We start from the raw sequence: 19,493 nt of genomic DNA, 5'->3' as shown, positions 1-19,493 counted from the left end.
CAAAATATGCAAGAGAATATGCTATGCACTCACTTAAAGCCCAACCTTTGAGGAATCATTAAAGGCAGTGATGGGCCGCTCTGGTGTTTATTTTGATAGGTTGGACACCAAATGCAAGCACTGTTTCTTACTTGTCGCAATAAATGCCAGGATGACCCACGGTGATATTTATGAAATCACGAGATACTATTTAACTAAACTTCTTCTCCGAATAATAAAACGTATTGTCCGTCCTTTTTGTTCGTTTATGCATTTCAGGGTAAATCTCGCGGAGAAAATAATGTTGCGTGACCTTATGTCACGTGACCTATATAGGAGTTTATAGTCTCTCCATTAAATGCATAGACAAACCTCTCATCCCGTGATTTATACACCACTTGACGTTCCCCGCTAAATATAGGAGAAAATCGATGCCATATAACGTCGCGATACCTTTATACCAACACAGTTTCAACGCCATATTTTTCGGGGAAACTGAATTTGTGTGTACGTGCATTTTTCAAAGGGAGCTTCTTATTTCTTTAAGCCCCCCATTTCTTGTTTTTTTTTTTTAGGTGCCTATGAGCAGTTTTTCGAACGAACAGCATCAAACCGAATCAACGGTCCCGCAAGCACCATGCACCGAAGCGGCGATGAGGAGAGCCCTCTGCGGGTTTGCATCGTGGAAGGCGGACCGAGCGGCATCCTTTCTGCCCGGCAGATGCTTGACGAGGGCTTCCAGCCAATCGTCTACGAGATGTCTTCGAGCCTGGGCGGCCTCTGGGCCTACCGCGACCATAGTGAGGAGGGCGTGCCGTCCATCATGCGGTCTACAGTCTTCAATAGCAGCAAGGAAATGAGCGCATTCAGGTATGCACTTTGAGAAGCAATTGCGTGTTTTGCACGTTTTACTTCTGAGTTAACCGAAAAATGTATATAAGAATTGTGAAAATTACCGGAAACCGCAAGTATCCCAAATGCGTCATGATAGTACGTTAGTCTGCGCTGTACATCATGTTTTAGGTTCTTGTTGGAAGTCCATGATCAGGACTAGCTTCTACTGATTGTCTCTCAAGATCAAATATTCTCAATTGGTGACGTGCGGGTCTGTACGATATTTATTGCCAGAAGCATAGCCTCCTCTATACTCACAAATCCTGTCAGTTCGATGACGGAGACATAAAGTGCCCGGTCGCAGATTTGGAGCGCGGGGATCTGGTAGCACAGAGCATTTACGATACGATACGATACGATACGAACTTGATTTTTCACCACAAAAACAAATGGTGAATGGGAGGCCGAAGAAAAAGCTGCATAAATGCAGATTGACGAGGCTCCGGGCCCCCCATTCAGCAGCTACGACGGAGTACATACAATACGCTGGTCAAAAAAAAGAAAAAAACCAAATGAACAAATTGAATATTTGGCTGCTGGACAATTGCACAATATCTACGTTTTTAACAAAATATTCGTTCAGAATAGACGGTAAAGCATAACTTATTTTTTGTTTTCCATAGTTTGTCCTACATTTTGGAATTTGCCAGGGCTGGTGATTTCTCGATGAATAATAATCACTTTTTTCTTTTAAATCAGACAGTTGAAGAATTACATTTGAGCGTCCTAATGCCGCATATTTATACACCATCGTTAAACGATAGTTATAGATTTGGTGAATATTAATAATCTTGTATGATTTGAACAGTGAATCCGTATGATGTACGTAGGAAACGTTACCTATTATTCTGAGCACTTTTTTTGCAATAAGTGTATTATATGCAATTTTGAGAAAGACGTGTTACCCCAGATGAGGGTGCAGTAACATAAATGAGAATAAAATAAGGAATTGTACAAAACCTTTTTTACGCTGGATGGAAGAACGTGCCTATGCTTATTTATAATTCCTGCGGCTTTGCCTAATTTAGAGCAGAGATGTTTTACGTGATTTGTCCAGAGCATGTCTTCGGAAAAAATGACTCCGAGAGGTTTTATGCTATTTACAAATTTAATGTATGAAGACCCGAAATGAAGAGGAGTGTAAACTCGGTTACTTGAGCCGCGTGGGCGAAACATTATTGCTTTTGTTTTCGAAGTCTTTATAGTCAAGCAATTGGACTGATACCATACCTTTAACTTTGAAAGAAATGCGCTAGCTTTATTCATGAGGGCCTCTTCGGATATATCAGAAAAAAAGATACTCGTGTCATCCGCATAGATTATATATTTACAGTTTGAATCAATGTTCACAATATCATTAATATACAACAAAAAAAGAAGTGGTCCTAGAATACTTCCTTGGGGCACTTCAGCTGATATGGTTAATGGAATTGATTTCTCATTATTAATTTGCACAAACTGAGTACGATATTCTAAATAGGATTTGATTAGAGCATGAGCCCTACACTTCATTTGGGGAGTCCGGTGTTCAGCGCACAGCTTTTGCAGCGGCGAGGACCCGAAACATGGTTTTCGAACCCGACGAGAAAAGAAGCGGTAGCCCGAGGAACGCGAGAAGCACGATCGGACATTCTATCGCTCGGTACAAGGGTGTTTCGGTTTCTCGCCGCAGCGGGGCGCCCGTTACATGACTCACGTCTGCCGCTCTACCTTTTCACTTTCGGCGGCAGCGTCACGTGACGATCTGCCAGGCTTTGTCAGTAGAGAGGAGGCTATGCCAGTAGTCGAATCGGCTGTATAACGTGAGAGCGCACGACACTAGAACCAAATACTTTACTAGGGGGAATACATTCCACTCCTCTCAAATACAATAGCCTCGGCGCGGACAGGATTTCTGGGCTTGGCGAGAGCCATCTATTGTCGGGGAGGTCTCGGTTATCGATGATATTGATGTTCTCCATACCAAATTCATTTTTGTGGCAATGCGCGAGTCACGTTCCGCGCGCCACTTCTAAGAATAACATGGCGTCTAAGCTCTAGCTCAGTGGTGCGCTAAATATTTTGCTGCGCTGTGCCGCCATGATCTTCCCAAGGGTCGCACGTTCCACGTGCCTCGTGCATTGACGCACCTTGCGCTACTTTTAAAACATGAAGGGGCTTTAGGTGGAATCGGAGACGACACCGCCGCGGCCGCCGCGAACATCCACATGCACTTGCGCGTGGACTGACGCGGACCTCCACACCGTCAGGGCTGGATTCGGCGCTGTAGGACTTCTGTCTAATGCAAATGAGCAGAGTGGAATGCATTCCCCCTAGTAAAGTATTTGCTAGAACGCCGACGGGTAGAGCGCGCGACAGGAGAGAGTTGCGAAATGAGGGCGCGTGCCACAAGAGCGCATGTGCGCGTCTTGGGAGCGATCCATATTGGGGTCTTCAAACAAATGTTTGCACGAAACTGAAATATCGACACCAAATATAGCCGCATTTTGAAGGCTCGATGTCATTTAATTGGCTGAGTGTGCAGATGAAGCTGAGCGAAGTGACACAAGCCTGTTAAACGCAGTGGTCTGCAGTAACACCTTTTGAGATACCTTCTTTTGTTCAGGCTATCTATCCTAACACAATACATTACCGCGCAGTGGTGATTGCTGCCGTTTATAGAGGTCCTTTTAAAATTCGACAGTACTTTAGCACTCGAGACAATTCTGCTTGTCATTTATGTCCCCCCTGAATAAAACTTTGGTTCACATATCAACAGGGGTGGGAAAATATGTTCTAACAATGAGCTTTCCTTTTTGTTTGTTTTTTTGAGGGAAGGGGGATTACAAATTTTAGTCCTTCAAAGAGATTAAGGCTGCGGGAGCCTACCATGCGCTCAGGTGTTACATTATTATCGTGTTTAATTATGAAAGACGTCGAGAAAACTTTGAATTTAGAACGCGCTAGAAAGCAATCTGTTCGTTCCTATGATTAATGACCAATTATGAAACTGTACCCACATATTGTGCCGTGCAGGCTTTCGCGTAGCAGATAATTCAATGTAGAACAACCCAGTTACTACACAAGAGGATTCGATGCTTGAACGTTCTGCCACGGGGAAGGCGCCTTATCAGGGAGTTTTAGTAGCAAAAAGTCAAATGTTGAATTGAATACGAACACTAAGATTGACTCGCAATGTTCATAATACCGAGAACGGGCCCGTTCAGCCGCCTTATCTCCAGTCCGCTCCTTCCTCTTGCGAACATTCTGAAGACTGCAGCGTATGCAGTGAGCTCCTCGCCTTCTGACCTGCGCATGCGGCCGGTAATAAAAAAAGGATGCCACGGAATAACTGTGGCCTCACAAATTTCCTCCTCGGCACATTAGTTGAGTGTCGAACTTACAATCCTCGTGTCCTGGGTTCAATACTCCTTGAGGGGAAAACTAGTTTTTATTTACCTACTTATTGCTCTTCCGCGCATGCGCAATTGTTGCGTGTTATGATTCAGAATGTTTCGGAGGAGGCTGAAGAAACATGAACTCTATCACATAAAGAAGCCGTACAGAGCAGACTTGTACACGTTACTAAAACAATTAAGGCACTACATCTAAAATTACTCCAGAATAGGCTGTAATTAATTTCGATTACGATTAACCTTCTATAAAAGTAAGTGACCGTTACCCCAAGAAGGAATCCGTTACTTTCGTGGCGTTATTTCCAGCATTACTCTCCTCAAGTAAAGAAGAGAGGGAGGAGGGTTTTTTATTTATTTATTTTAATTTTTCGTGCCAAAAAACAACCATGCACATCTCCTCTTTAGAGCCCACATATTTAAATATGAACAGAAAAGAAACAAAGACACAATTGCAGGTTTCAAACACAAAGCAACATACACACAATATTTAAAGTTTGGCAACAATCACTTTCAGTTGGTTCCTGAACACTTTAATGCCACTATATATATCAAGTTCGACATTTCTAATATTGATAAACAGAAATTGTATCGTGACAGAGGAGATGGCTTACAGACGGTGTAAATGCTGAGTGTACTGCGGGTCAGAGTGGACCGAGGAGGGACATGAATGTTTACATCAGGTAAATGCGAAGCAATGTCAAATACGCTATCTACAATTTTTCACAAAAAAATAAGTTGCGCTCTGCTCTTCTATTATTCAATGGTATCAAGGAAATGTTATTAAGCAAAAAAGTGTAGTCAAAATAGAAACGGCGTTGGCAGTAGTGATCATAAACAATACATATTAGTTTGTGTTGCGCATTATCAATGGACATTGCTTGTGTTCTTGATAACGAAGTCAGGCCACAGAACCGAACTTGAGCCTAGGCGTAACTAGAGCACACAATAGGCGAATAATGGGGGCGGGGTTCTTGAATGGCTAAGTAATGTGGCATATAATACCCAACACTCACGTCGCCCTACCAACAGAAAACGACACGTGAGCAGTAAACTTGAATGCATTATCGAGATACACGCCAATGTCTGTTACAACAGGTGCAAGCTTGATTGTCACTACGTCTATAATGTAATCATAGTGTACTATACTGCGACGCCTGCAGGAAGTCAATACATTTGTTTTTAGGCGATTCAGTGATAAGAGATTTGCTGAACACCGCTGGACAACACGTAAGACATGATGTTGCAGAACATAACAGTCAACAAGAGACTTTACTCTCATAAAACTCTTGATGTCATCAGCAAACATCAGTAACTCAGCACTATCTACGCAGGCCGCTAGATCGTTGATGAAGATTAAGAACAAAAGGGGGCGAAGAATATGGCCTTGAGGGACACCAGGTTTGAGAGGAAAAGGTTGGAATAACAGTTATGAATACGAACACTGTTTGAACGAGATGATAAGTAACTTTCGTACACAGCTCTGAACAACAACCATATAGCAATAGTTTGTGTAACAACAACTCATAATTTACTTTATCGAAAGCTCTCGACATGTCAAAATATATACAATCAACTTGGCTTCTGTTTAAAACAATGGGGTAGAGTAGTTTAAAAAAGAGAAAACATTGATATCAACCGACCGTCCTTTCAGAAAACCAACCTGTCGAGACACAAACTTTTGACAGAAATAAAAACAAATTCGGGAATGCATTACCCGTTCAAAAACTTTAGAAAATCCCGACAATGAAGATATGGGGCGATAATTACTTGTGACGGAGTTATCGCCTCCCACAATCCCTTTCTTCCATAATGATGGGAAGACACCGGAAATCAGAGAGAAGCGTTTATTGTGTCCACCAGTCTTAATGATTGAACTTGCGTATATTTATCAAGAGCAGCTCACGAAAGTCTCGTTAGGCATCTTGCCTCATTTCTTCGCGAAGATGTTGACTGCAACGCTGAACACCCTTTCAACTGAGGCACTAGATGGAAGTAGTACCATTTTGTTGGTCTCGAACGGGGTCCTCCATCATCCCGCCGGTGCACAAGGGATCCGTGAAACATCAAGAACCACTGATCTAAGAGAGGTTGAGAAGCGTTCTAATACCCTTTTGTGTAGCACCCAACGAGGATGCTTGTTGCATAACACCTTCACTTGTTATCCCATCGCGTTAGTGGATTTTAGGGTAGACAAAACGTCCTCTCCTGTTGTGATCTAATGAAAATGGGCGTATCCACTGTAACCGAGAAGGACATTGTTAATGCTTGATCATATGCACTTATGCCTCGAGCTTCTTGAAGAGGCACAAAATCACTTGGTGTTCTCCTCTCCCCGTCTTCGATTGCAAAATATACAATAACAATAGAAAGTACTCCACAGATGAGAGAAGCGAACCTGGGTCCCGCCAGTAGTGGGGTCGAAACGGCTTTTTGCGTAGTCGGCAAATGCGAGAAAATCCGCGTGGCTTGAAAGGCATTGGCGATACTCAGGGGCACCACGTACCCTACTCCACGAGCATAAACACGTTCGAAGACACGAAGCGACGCCTCAGTCGGGACGTCCGACTTCTCGCGTTCAAAGGACTGCCGCTCTTTGTCGCCTCGAAACCCGCTTTGCTCGCTCCACCGTCCAAGTGGTCTCCGTACAGCGCACACACTGCCGTCCTTCGGAAAATCTGCCTAAGCTAGCCACGCTTGTCGCAAATTGTTCGTTCCAACCAGTCTTTCTCTCTCTTTTCTCGCACACAAAGGCAGCTGGCAGCGCACCTGAAGCGCCTGGTCGCTTCCTTAAAACGAGAGGACAAAGCACAGAAAGTGGCGTCGACACAGCCGAAGCCGACCTTGGCGGACGCGCTCTTAGCGAGACCAGCTTGAGCAGCACGATTAGAAGTTTGACCAGCTCGACTCCAGCTTCACCAGCTTGTCTCCCAGCTTTGCCAAATTGACTTCCAGCTTCTCCAGTTTTACTCCCAATTTCACCAGCTTCACTCCCAGCTGGACCGGTATGTCTAACTAAATTACCAGCTTGACCAGCCTAATTACCAGCAAGACCAGCACGATTTCGGTGCTGCTTTTATTAATAGGGTGAATTGGTCAATGTTCTGCTAAATTTAGCGGGGAACTTGAATTGGTGCATAGGCCACGGGAAGTTAATTTTCAGCTGAATATAGCGGGGAACTTGACTCCGCTAAATTTAGTGAGGATCCTGAATTGGTGCATGGGTCACGTGAAGTCAATTTTCCCCTGAATTAGAGGAGAACCTGATTTCGCTAAATTTAGCGGGGAACCGGAAATGGTGCGTAAGTCACGGGAAGTAAATGTTCCGCTAAATTTGGCGAATAACTTGATTTCGGTAATATTGGCAGGGAGCATGATTTGGGTGCATAGGTAACTTGAAGTCAATATTCCGCTAAATTTTGTGAGGAACCTGATTCCGCTTAATTTATCGGGAAACCCGAATGGGCGCATTGGTCATCCCTACCGGAAAACCCAGTATAACTTTTCACTATCTGGATTATGTCTAGAACTCTAAATGGAAGTGTTCCTGGAAACCTGAAGTCCAGGTTGCAAATAAAGCAATAATTTCAGAAAAAAGGAAAGCAGATAAAAACCAGATAGATTTCAAGTGTCATAATCCAGATATCGAAAATTATAATGGGTTTTTCGGTAGAGGTGCGAAGTCAATTTTCCGCGAAACCCAGCGGGAAATTTACTACATTAGAAGCGACACACATATGCAAACACCTGTGATAAGTAGCTTAAGAATGATATTGGATTAAAAGCCTTACATGTTTACTCCTTCGCACTAGCAAAAAACCGTGGAGAGGCTAGCACGAATAAAGACGGTTTAAATTACCATATGTACTTGACGGAGTTAAGACACAGCTCAAGGATGTGCCCACCCATCAACGTTACCAGAACCCTCAGTAGGGAAACTCACCGTCAAAACCTTGGCCGCTGGCGTCCACCGAGACCGAGCTGAATACGACAGCAGTGCCACTCTTTGTGATTTGTGGGTACTGTGGTCGCCTTGAGGTTTTAGAAAGCATGTTTTAGGGGCGAAGCTCTTTATTGTCTAGCCTTGTCCGGCGTCCGTGCTCACATCGATTGCCATCCCATCTGTCTTCTTCAAAAAAGGAAACAAATATTTCCGCGGTCCACAGGATTCGAACCTGCGCGGGGAGATAGATTTCTAGGCCATCGCCTTAACCACTCGGCCACGACTGCGGGAAGAGTAGGGGGCTCTGAGGTGTGGTAGTAACTCAAGAGCTGGGGATGTCATAGATGAAACGTTGCATGTAGCCGCTCAACGTCTATACAGGAGAGGGCGCTGCGGTCAAATGCGTATATAATCGCGTTAAACTTTGTATGCATTGGCTCAACGTTTATAGACGAGAGGGCGCTGCGGTCAAGTTTTCAAATGCATATATAACCACGTTCCATACCACACATTTCATGCCAACGAAACCCGGAACTCAGCACTACCTATGAGTAATAAAAAAAATCAGCACCATCAGCAATACCTATGAACAAAACCAGTATCATCAGCACCACCAGAGCTTCACCTCATCAACATCATTCACCACGTGAAGATGCGGGCATTTTTTTTTAACGTAAAAAAACAGCGGAAAATCTTTTTTTGTAGTAATCTTTATCGGAGTTTTGTAGAAAATGAAGGGCGCGTAATGTTTTCTGAAATCTTTAGTTTGGAAGGTTTTGCGGCACAGTTAATATTGCTTTATGCCTCAGCGGTGATTTCAGGTTGCGCATCCTGACCTAGGCGTATCCTAACTTTTCGGTTGTAAATCGTGGCGCGTCCGCTTGGGAGACTCTACCTCTGCCCCTGGATCTTTGTAGCGTATAGGTTCTTACCACATACCTGTTTCCCAGTGTGATTTACGTCTTACAGTTCACAGTGTCAATACATTTTATTCAACGCTGAAATCCCTTCCACCGTATATGTTTTGGCGCCAAAATGGCCGATTAAAGCCAAAATAGAAGTCACATGCAGTTCCTCGAGTGGCCGCTGCCGGAGAAATGGTGGCGTTGCGATCGCCATTAGCTTGGCTCTCGAGTAGGGGTCGGTGCCACTTATTCAGAGCAGTCTCGGCTGCTCTTTCCCAACTGAGTGGTTCTAGTAACGTTGCCACTAGTGATAAGACGAATCACCGGAGAGTCGGATTCGGGCAGATTCGGAAATTTCCGAACTTCCCGCGACGAATATTCGGCAGATTCGGAAATTCGTCGTTGGTTGCAGACGGCGGCGTGAACCTCGCGAATGCGGCCACTTGAGTTTCTCAGGTACTGTTACTGCATATAACCAGATTACGTATTTTTTACTTCAACGTATGGTATGTACTGTACTGTCATTCTAAACCCTGGAACGCGTCCAGGTCCAGCTGAGCTGATCGGTAGGGTTGACGTAGGCATAACCAATTCACGGTCTCGGTTTCTGCGCGGTTTCGCGGTGATCGGTAAAATAGAATGTAGCGAAATGCTGTGTATTATACATAATGTGACGCAACGCGCAATAAATATATTCAGGCAAGGAAATGACTCATCTCCTTCTCTAGAGCTGCGTGAGACGGAAGAGCGATGAAAAGTGTTGCTCGTCCCATCTTCGACCGCGTACCGGCACCGGCGAAGAAAAGCGTCGCACAGTCGTTTCTCCGTTCTCGGCAGCAAATTTTGTATACGTAAACTTTATTTGACGAAAAAGAAAATTTACAGGGGTGTCCAACGCAACTTTATTGTTTAAAAACAAGCACTAACTACTTCAGATATTATTAACCAGAAAGGTACAAATGCAGTAATAGTACGGCTATAAGGAGTTTTAGATTGTTTCCTGTTTTCCGATAACAATACCGCGGAGGACACACGTTTAAAATAATCGAATCGAACATACTCACTTGTGTAGTGTGTGCTACTATGACCGTAATTATGGGCACGAAATGTGCTTCTGCCGAACAGCACGTACGGCATCGATCTCTTGCGGGGGGGAACTGCTGCGAACCTCGGACGAGAACGGTCGACGTCTCCGGTCTCCGGGAATCCCGGGGTACGAGAACTTGATCTTCACGTAAACATCACCTCGCTCCGTCGACCCGCCGCTGCACCGGCTGCACGTCCGCCAAATCCCGCCGGGCTGGGGCGGCCACGCCAAGCCTGACGAAATCCACGAAGAACTTATCGCGCTTGCGTTTCGCCGCAAGGGCAGCCGCTGTGGTCACTGCCATGGCCCCCCCGACAACGCCGGAGGTCTCTGGTGCCCAAGAAACTCTCGTCAAACCACTCTGCCGCACAACCGACTGTCGCCGAACTGCCCGGGCGATGAAAGCATGGGCTTGCGTTTCCACGTGCACCAAGCATGCCTATTTTGGTCGTAATCATCCGGAACCGAAACCAATTTTACCGCGATGTCTGGTTACCGTTCTCGACAAACGTACAAAATATTATAAACAGAGCGGAACATTTCATTTATTGCTACGATGTTATATTACAACAATATTTTGTGCGCTTTGTAGAATTTAGTAAATTTAATATCCCGAAAAGTTGAAACACTCGTCAATGTGATCTGGCAACCTAGGCAACGCTCCGAATTTTCCCGAACTTTTCCGAATCTCTTGAGATTCGGCTACTATCGCCATAGTAGTACTGAAATATAAATTTGTATTAATATTTCAGTAACGCGCTAATATTCTTTCTGTGTATTTGGCATTCTTGTACTTAAGTTAATTTTCAGTTGTATAACTGGTACCAGCGATACTATCGAGGTCAGATGTATCTTGTGACAATTTTTGAGGAGTCGCTTTCTCATTTCGCGTTCAAGAACGTCGACGTTAAAATCCTGCAGCGAGCACTCGTTTATTGTTTAACGAATAGAGCACAAATATTATATATCATGGCAACTGAAACGTTCGAATCCTGGGTATGCTTGACGTGTAAGGTGCACGAGGAAAGGCAGTCTGGTGTTTAAGGGAATGACAATTCCGTTATGCCCCCATTGCTGGGGGAGCCTGGACCAGTGAGCGTAGCAGCCGAAATAGCTGAAATCAACAAAAAACTAACGAGCGTCTTAGAGAAGGTCACGAAACTAGAAACAGCGCTGAAGAAGTATGACGAGCTACTCAAAAGATCTGAGCACCAGGAGAAGGAGATTGCTGAGCTGACAGCAAAAACCACTCAGCTTGAAGTCATTATCTCGGAACAAACCTGCGAGATTACTAACTTGAAGGTTGTTATTAACAGAACTGAGCAATACTCCCGGCGCAAGAACATTGAGATTCATGGAGTAAGACAATCAGAAAACGAGGATGTACTGGATTTAGTGAAGAGTCTCTCAGAAAAACTAGAACTGCCACCAATAACAGAACATTCAGTGGAGGCTGTTCACAGATTAAGAACGCGAGAAGCAAGAGTGGCTCCGATACTCGAAAGATTCACGGAAAGGAACCCACGAGACCTATGGGTCAAAAAACGAGTGGCCTTAAAAAGAAAAAAGAGGCGGTGTTTACGTAAACGAAAATCTAACGGCGACTACGAAGAACCTCTTATGGGTTACAAAGAACAAGGCCAGAGATAAGGAATATAAGTTTATCTGGGTGAAGAATGGGCAGATCTTTGTCAGAGAAAAAGAAGGCGCTGCGGTGATCCGGATCGAAAGTGAAGCAGATCTGAACAAATTGAGATAAATGATTGAAGATGTCAGTGACATAGGTTCTTTTAACAGTTTTGTTCACTGGGACGAGTACGCCAGGCGTGTGATGAGAGAAGAAAAAACGAAAGAAGTACTAAACATAATTCACATTAACGTAAGGAGCATTAAAAAAAAAAAACTGGGATCAACTTAATGTGTACCTGGAAAGCAGATTTAACAGTCTTGATATTTTAGTTATAACTGAAACTCATATAAAAACAGCAGATGAAAACGTTTATCAGTTGCCGGGTTTCCACTCGGTATCAGTATGCAGAGAAAATGGAAAAGGAGGAGGGATACTTATCTATATAAAAAAAGATTGGATAGCAGAAAAAGTTGAAGTATCATTAGACTACGCTGAGACTATAGTTATGTTTGTGAGCAAAAATGAGTTTTCGTTTCTTGTTGTGGCCATATACAGACCACCCAGTGCGGATGTGAATTTGTTTTACAACGAATTCGAAAATTTACTAAAAAAATATAACAACAATGACCAAGTAATAATCGCAGGTGATCTGAACATTGACGTTATGAACCGCAGCAAGTACAAAGTTGGAGACTACCTTGATCTATTGTCCAGTTATGGTTTACAGAATGTGATTCGTGACTACACCAGAGAAGAGTACTTAGGAAACAAAGTAACTAGAACCTGTATATATAGGTCATGCTATTATCAGAATTAGTGATCTGACAACGATATCTGGGGTTATAAAACAGAAAGTCGCTGACCATTATTTCATAACCATAAAAGTGTTGAGTGCCGATACCGTATACAAGAGTGATGGAGATGGTTTTAGATATGTCTTGGATTCAAAAATTATAGACCGCCTTATTCGTGAATATGACTGGGACTCATTACTCGAACATGACCACGTTGCAATATACGAACTGATGGTGGATAGATTTGGACGCATATACAGTGATTCCAAAAGTAAAATAAAATTAAGGCAACGGAAACCAGCAAATAACTGGATAAATAAAGAAATACTAGAATTGTGTTACGCAAAAGATAGATTGTGGAGTCGTTGCAAACAAAACCCTGACGATACCCAATTACGCAGGGAGTTTAGGGAAATCAGAAATAAAGTAACTGCAAAAATACGGCTAGCGAAGAGGAAATACCGCAATAACCAGTTCCAGCAGTCAAAGGGAAATGTAAAAAAAACGTGGGACATAGTGAACAAAATCATTGGGAAAAACTCAAAAGACAGCGTTGATGAGGTCATACGGAAGCGTTTTGGAACAGACTTTGACCTTTTAAGCAATAAGTTTAATCACAGCTTTGTGAAGGAAATACAGGATCTGCGAAACCAAGCACCGAAAACTACACGTGCTCCGTATAGTATCTCTAGTTCACCAAACTCTGCCTACTTGCCGCCCATGACTAAGCAAGACCTCAGTGATATAATAAAAAAAATGCCACTCACTAAGCCAGAGGGATGCGATAGGATTAGAGTAAGAGATATATTCTATAACTTTGAAAAACTAAAAAGTATTCTGCTTCCCATAATAAACGGTATTTTAGAAACAGGGAGAATTCCAGACATGCTTAAGGTGGCACTAGTCCGTCCAGTATACAAAAAAAGGGTAATCAAAAGGTGATGTCCAACTACAGACCCATAGCTATTTTACCAGTTCTATCACAGATTATAGAAAAGTATATGGTCAAAATTATGCAATCATATTGTGAAAACTTTTCCCTATTGAATACATGTCAGTATGGATTCCGACAGCAAAAAAGTACAACTCTTCTACTAGAAGATTTTACTGACTATATTAACGAAAAAATAGAAAATAATTATATCATCTTAGCGCTTTTTTTAGATTTAAAAAAAGCGTTTGATACAATTGATCACGAGTTGTTATTAAGTAAATTAGAAAACATGGGCTTTAGAGGTCCCTTTCTTCAGTTTTTTAAGAATTACTTGCACAACAGGGCACAACGAGTACGGATAGGACGCAGTTTTAGTGAACCTTTGCTCGTTACCTCTGGTGTGCCTCAGGGGTCGGTTTTAGGTCCCTTACTATTCAATATTTACATTAATGATTTAGACAAAATACTCCTCAAGTCTAAGCTATTTCAATACGCGGACGACACTGCGATTGTATTAGCACAGAAAAACTACGATGACGCTGTTCCCATATTTCAAAGGGATATAAATAGTTTAGCAGACTGGTTTTCATGGAATACAATATTTGTGAATAAAACCAAAACCAACTTAATGTGCTTCCGGGCACATCAAAAAAGAGTAAACCTTATACATCCTATCTTTTTACATTCAAGCGGCTGTGGTTCTTGTAATTGCTCTCCATTAACATATGTTCAAGAAACAAAATATTTAGGACTAAATTTTGATGTAAACTTAGCATCGAATAGCCACATTGAAAATTTAGTAAAACGCCTACGATTGGTTTTGGCGTATATGTATAAACTAAGAAATTTGTGTGATATTACAATCAGGAAAAAAGTTTACGAAGCGCTCGGTTGCTCTCTCTTGCGGTATGGAATCACTGTGTATGGCTCCTGTTCTTCCCACCGAAAACAAAAATTAAATAAACTAATTTATAAAATTGCAACTAGCATTGCCTATGGTTCGAAATATGAAAACCTTGATAAAGCAGAAAAATTGGCCTCCCTCCAAATATTGCAAATAGAGGAATTAATGGAATTTGTTGTTCTAAGAAAATATTATTATAATAATAATTACAAGCACAGAGTCACCAGACAAAAGACCCTAAGACATTCGGAAACCTTTTCTATCCCTATGGTATACACAAATTACGGATGACGTCTAAGAAAATAATATGTTCCCTCCTACTTTAATAAACTTCCTCAAGATTTATGCGACTTGCCATCTTTAAAAGTAGCCAAACAGAAACTCAAGGAATAGTGTTGTCGGTTTGAATTATAAACGTTATCAATTCCCATGTATCATCTATTTTCCCAGCGGACTCGTCACCACGATTTTAACATTCTGTGCACTTGTTTTGGGCAAGATGTGACTGCCATCATTTACTTTTGTTTCGAGCGAGATATATGCACTGTTTGAGTGCGTTGCTGGGTTGCCATGGTCCCGCACACAAGCGCTTGCGCGCTTAAGTGGGCCATCGATTTCACTGTACAAAAGACTGTGCAATAAAGGATTTATTATTATTATTATCATGTCTATTTTTTGTACCACGTATACACTAGCAGGTGCACCCACCGAATTCCAGCGAGTATGAGGACATCTCAAAAAGCATTTTGTCGAAAATATTTCACTATCTGTGTATCTGCAAAAAGTATTCTAGTATTTGTATCTTATAATACTTTTATAAGTTACAAATGTCTTTGATACGTATCGAGATACTCCTTTCTAGGAATATATGTCAGGATTTCTATTTTTCCTTCTTTGCCTTATTTTAGAGTATGTTTATTTCCAAATAATTTTTAGTGTATTCCTGCCCGACCCTGCCGCCTTGTCCTACACTCCGTTGCACCTGACATCAGGCCGCAGCGGACGTTACAAGCGATCCCAGGCAACTCAGCTGTGTAAATGTAGCAGGTGATTACGGCTTCCGCGCGTCACGGCCAACGAGGTAGAGGCAGTGTTGTACACGTTCCTCAAAAAGAGGAACGGAAGCACATTCCTCGTTGCTTTTGACTTTTTGAAATTCCCGTTACAAGTTCCACCTGTGAGAAAGGAACTCGTTCTCGTCACAGTTCAAAAGATGGAACGGATCGTAACATATACGTTACATTTGTATTTTGCTGATTACTAGTTAGATTAAGCGAAGCTTTCTTTATATTTTTTATCTATCCCATCAAATGGGAACATACGATTTTGAATGCTGTGATGGAAAGGCACCAGGACAGAAAAACAAGCGCAAGCAAGGTTTCATTTCTTGATATACTCATTCCTAAAAGTATCAGAGTTTTGCCATATTTATGTTTGTGGTGGGCGATCCAAACGAGCCAAATATACTGTAACCCCACATTGCACGAGTGTTTTACAACACACTCATACTTTTCAATCTAACAAAGTCCCTTGTTAGAATTAAACTAAACTACAGTTGCTTCTCGATGTTGCTCTACGCAAGACGAGCAAGTGAAAAAAAAGGGCGGGCTTATGGAAGGTCAGTGTTAAAAACATCATGTCTTTCTTCGTGAAGAGTGGATTCGTTGTTCAGTTTGAAGGTGGGGGACAAGAGGAGAAAATATCAAGGTTATTAGTGTTTGTGTTTATTTTGAGTGACCTATCTTTGAGATACAAGTGTGTTCGATGTATGGTAACCCGTCCTTTTGTTGTAACTAGAGGTCCCTTTGTGCGAGTTCAGTGATGAATGTAGTCGGCCTTAGATTTCTGGTTGTAAGAGGATTCGTGTAAGCAAAGAAAGTAGCTGACTTTAAGACGTCGCTTTTTCTGCTTTTCCGTCGACTAAATGTTTTGATTCCTGTACCACATTCTCGGGCACTAATATTCAATGCCCGAGACTGCGGGCAAAGAGAATTCCTACTAACTCTCCTGTACCCGATTGTTACCACGCGAGGACCCCAAAAAACAAACCGTAAGTACCAAAAGGTTCACGAGATCACGCTCTTCGTAAATATATTGTTTTTATACTTTTTGTTTTGAGAATTTTCCGCTTGGAAATAAAAATATTCATTACTCTACTGGACGAAGAAAAAGGAACGCCATTCCGCCTTCCGTCGCTGTAAAAATGTAACGAGTTCGCGTTCCAGTTCCATCGATGCAAAATGAAACAGCGGGGTTTCTTTGTTCCTCATAAAAAAAAAAAAACGCGTTCCTGGAACGCCGTTCTGTACAACACTGGGGAGAGGGGCTTAGAGCGATAATCTGGCAGTTGAATGTTACCCCTGATTGACCGCCGCCATGCTGCACATTTTTGACCACTAGACACGTGTCCTTATAGTTTTACTTGTAGAAATTACCGTAGCACCGCGCAAAAATAATTGCTTATTTATCGTTAATAACTGTACCGACGAGATAAGTTTTATTTCGTTTGTTTTAAATCCAAAATGTGCTTTTACGACGAAAACTTAGGCAGCTTCGCAATGCCTCCGCTAGATACCGTCAGCCGCGATGCTGCATTTCGGGTTTTTATCGGAGCTAGACACTAGCGAGACATTGATTTCAGAGGCTAAAAGTATTAAAAAAAGTAGTTGATGATGTGTTTTTTTTACAGCGATTGCAATAATAATCTCGGCTCAGTTTTGCGTAAAAACCTCAGGACTTGTTACGGTCATGGGTGTAGTGGTCAAAATTGTACGACATGGCTGCAGTAAAGTGGTGGTCACTTTTGCCTGGTGTTGGGGATATCGCTTTAATCCCCTCTACCTCGTTGGTCACGGCGATTCTTCTCGAAGTTCACGTGAAACTCACAAGGCCTTCGATTGGCTCTAATAGTTCGTAGCATCCGCTGGGGCCAGACATTTTCTGAAACAAAGTATAGCTCCTCGACGCTTCGGGGATCGACGGATTACTGAAGGAGGCCGGTTCACTTATCGCCGCTATTCGTTCACTGACAATAATTTCTCATGTTATGAACCTAAGAAAAGAGAGTAGGTTTATAGTGCACAGAGATGGGCGCCGGCGACGCAAGCCTTTTTAATTCAAAATGACGCCATATTTCAGAACTGCGCAGCGTGTCTGCAACCTTTGGCATACCACGGAAAGTAATGTCCGACAACGGGACCGCCTTTGTATCGGAAGAAATGAAGAGCTTTTACACCTCCAACGGCATCGCCGCGGTCACCAGCGCCCCTTATCACCCTGCAACTAATGGCCAAGCTGAACGAATGGTCCAGCAGTTAAAGAAGGCGTTGGCGAGGGGCGGAAAAGGCACGTTGAACTGTACGTTGGCACGCTTTTTATACAAGCAGCACACTACCGTACACACAGCGACGGGAAAAACTCCCGCGTGGATGCTACTTGGCCGAGAGTTGCCGTCTCCGCTCGAGAGGCTCCTCCACGGACCCAATTATGAACCCACGAGTTCGACAGTCCCGGAAGCATTTTTGGTCGGACAAGCAGTATAGATTCGCAAGTTTCCAAGTGGACGCACATGGATGCCGGGTAGCATCACTGGACGCCTGGGCCATCGGTCGTGGATGATCGACACCGATCAGGGGCAGACACGGCGACATATGGAACATATACGACCTAGAAGTTCCACGCCACCGCGCAGAACGGCTACTACACCTTTACCTGTGTGGGACTTGGTCATGGAGCCATGCGAGGTGTCAATCACCCCTCAAGGGCCGGCTACTGCTCCTACACAACCTACAGGACCTTCATGTTCCACCCAGCCGATCATACGCACCAGCACTCGCGTGCGACGACCGCCAGAAAGATTCGGGTTCTCAGCCAACTGAGGGGGAAGTGTCATGTATCAGCTGGTGGCCAAGAAATGGCGTCACCGGGCACACGCGCTTATCCCGCGCTTTTCAAGAGCACGGACCTGGGGCACGGGACGGGTGCTCGGGCATTGCAATTCCAGGCGCCATTAAACGCACATCTGGACGCTCCTCGGTGTCGTGGCTTGAGCTTCGCCCGGGATACATTACATGAACCTAAGAAGAGAGAGTAAGTTTATAGTGCACAGAGATGGGCGCCGGTGACGCAAGCCTTTTTAATTCAAAATGGCGACGTACCTGGTTACGGGTTTTTGTTGAGTGCGTCCAGGAAGCTGGACCCATGAGTAGTTCCTTCCTTCAAGGGACACGCGTTCCTTGAACGTGCATGTTTCATGTGTAAAACATGCCAGAAATATTGTTCCACATAAGCCTAATGTGATATACGTATCACGTTCGCTCGCGCGTTTCGCATCAAAATCCGTGCGGTGTGTCGCCCCTGGAAGGAACTTTAGAAAATTGTACTAATTTCTTAGTTTTGTATCCTGTTTGCAATGGTTGTTGAAAATAGACATTTTTCTCGTGTACCTTGCTGTTTTTCTTTTCTACACAATGTGTACGTGCGTAGATGCGTCTCTGATGTGCCGTGCTTAAAATACATCTATGGCATTTGCAATATAATCAGCAGTGGATAATCCTAATAGGTTGGCAATTACAGGCACTAGGTTCGTGTGCGTGTTAGCACTCGCTTTACGTCCACCGATTTGTGATAAAGCAGGAACGAGACAAACGTTACAGGAGAGAGAAACATGCTTTCCCTTCTATGTGTATGCTTGTGCCGTAAAACCGCGAAAGAAGAATGATCAACCCAAACTTGTGGATTAAGAGGACGAGTAGTTTGTAATTTTGATATTCTAATTCAACAATGCAAAATGCACAAAAGAATATTCCTCAAAACGGCAGATTCGTACGTTTTTACGTTTTTAGTACGTTTTTACAACTACCGAGAAAAAATGGGAATTTTACGCAACTGTAATAGGCTTAAGGGCACAAATATTTCTGTAAGTGATGATTTTTCTAGGCAAGTTCAAAGTTTAAGAAAATGCCTTTGGGACTCCGCAAGAGATGAAAGAAACCGAGGCGCTAAAGTCCGGTTAGTTTATGACAAGATAGC

The 19,493-nt window shown here is 43.1% G+C and overlaps 1 protein-coding gene across 1 annotated transcript in view; it reads left to right on the top strand.

The window, feature by feature from the left end:
- The first annotated feature begins 616 nt into the window (after positions 1-616).
- The window catches only part of LOC8053684 (flavin-containing monooxygenase 5-like), a 48,220-nt gene continuing 29,343 nt past the window's right edge, over positions 617-19,493 (top strand). Inside the window, exon 1 of the mRNA XM_040221636.3 lies at positions 617-849. Coding sequence (XP_040077570.1) covers positions 617-849 — 233 coding nt within the window. The remainder of the gene's footprint in view (positions 850-19,493) is intronic.

Source organism: Ixodes scapularis, unplaced genomic scaffold (genome assembly GCF_016920785.2).
Source record: "Ixodes scapularis isolate PalLabHiFi unplaced genomic scaffold, ASM1692078v2 PGA_scaffold7__128_contigs__length_106722199, whole genome shotgun sequence".
NCBI lineage: Eukaryota > Metazoa > Arthropoda > Arachnida > Ixodida > Ixodidae > Ixodes > Ixodes scapularis.
The sequence above is the reverse complement of the archived record's forward strand: the minus strand, read 5'-3'. Positions and strand labels throughout refer to the sequence as shown.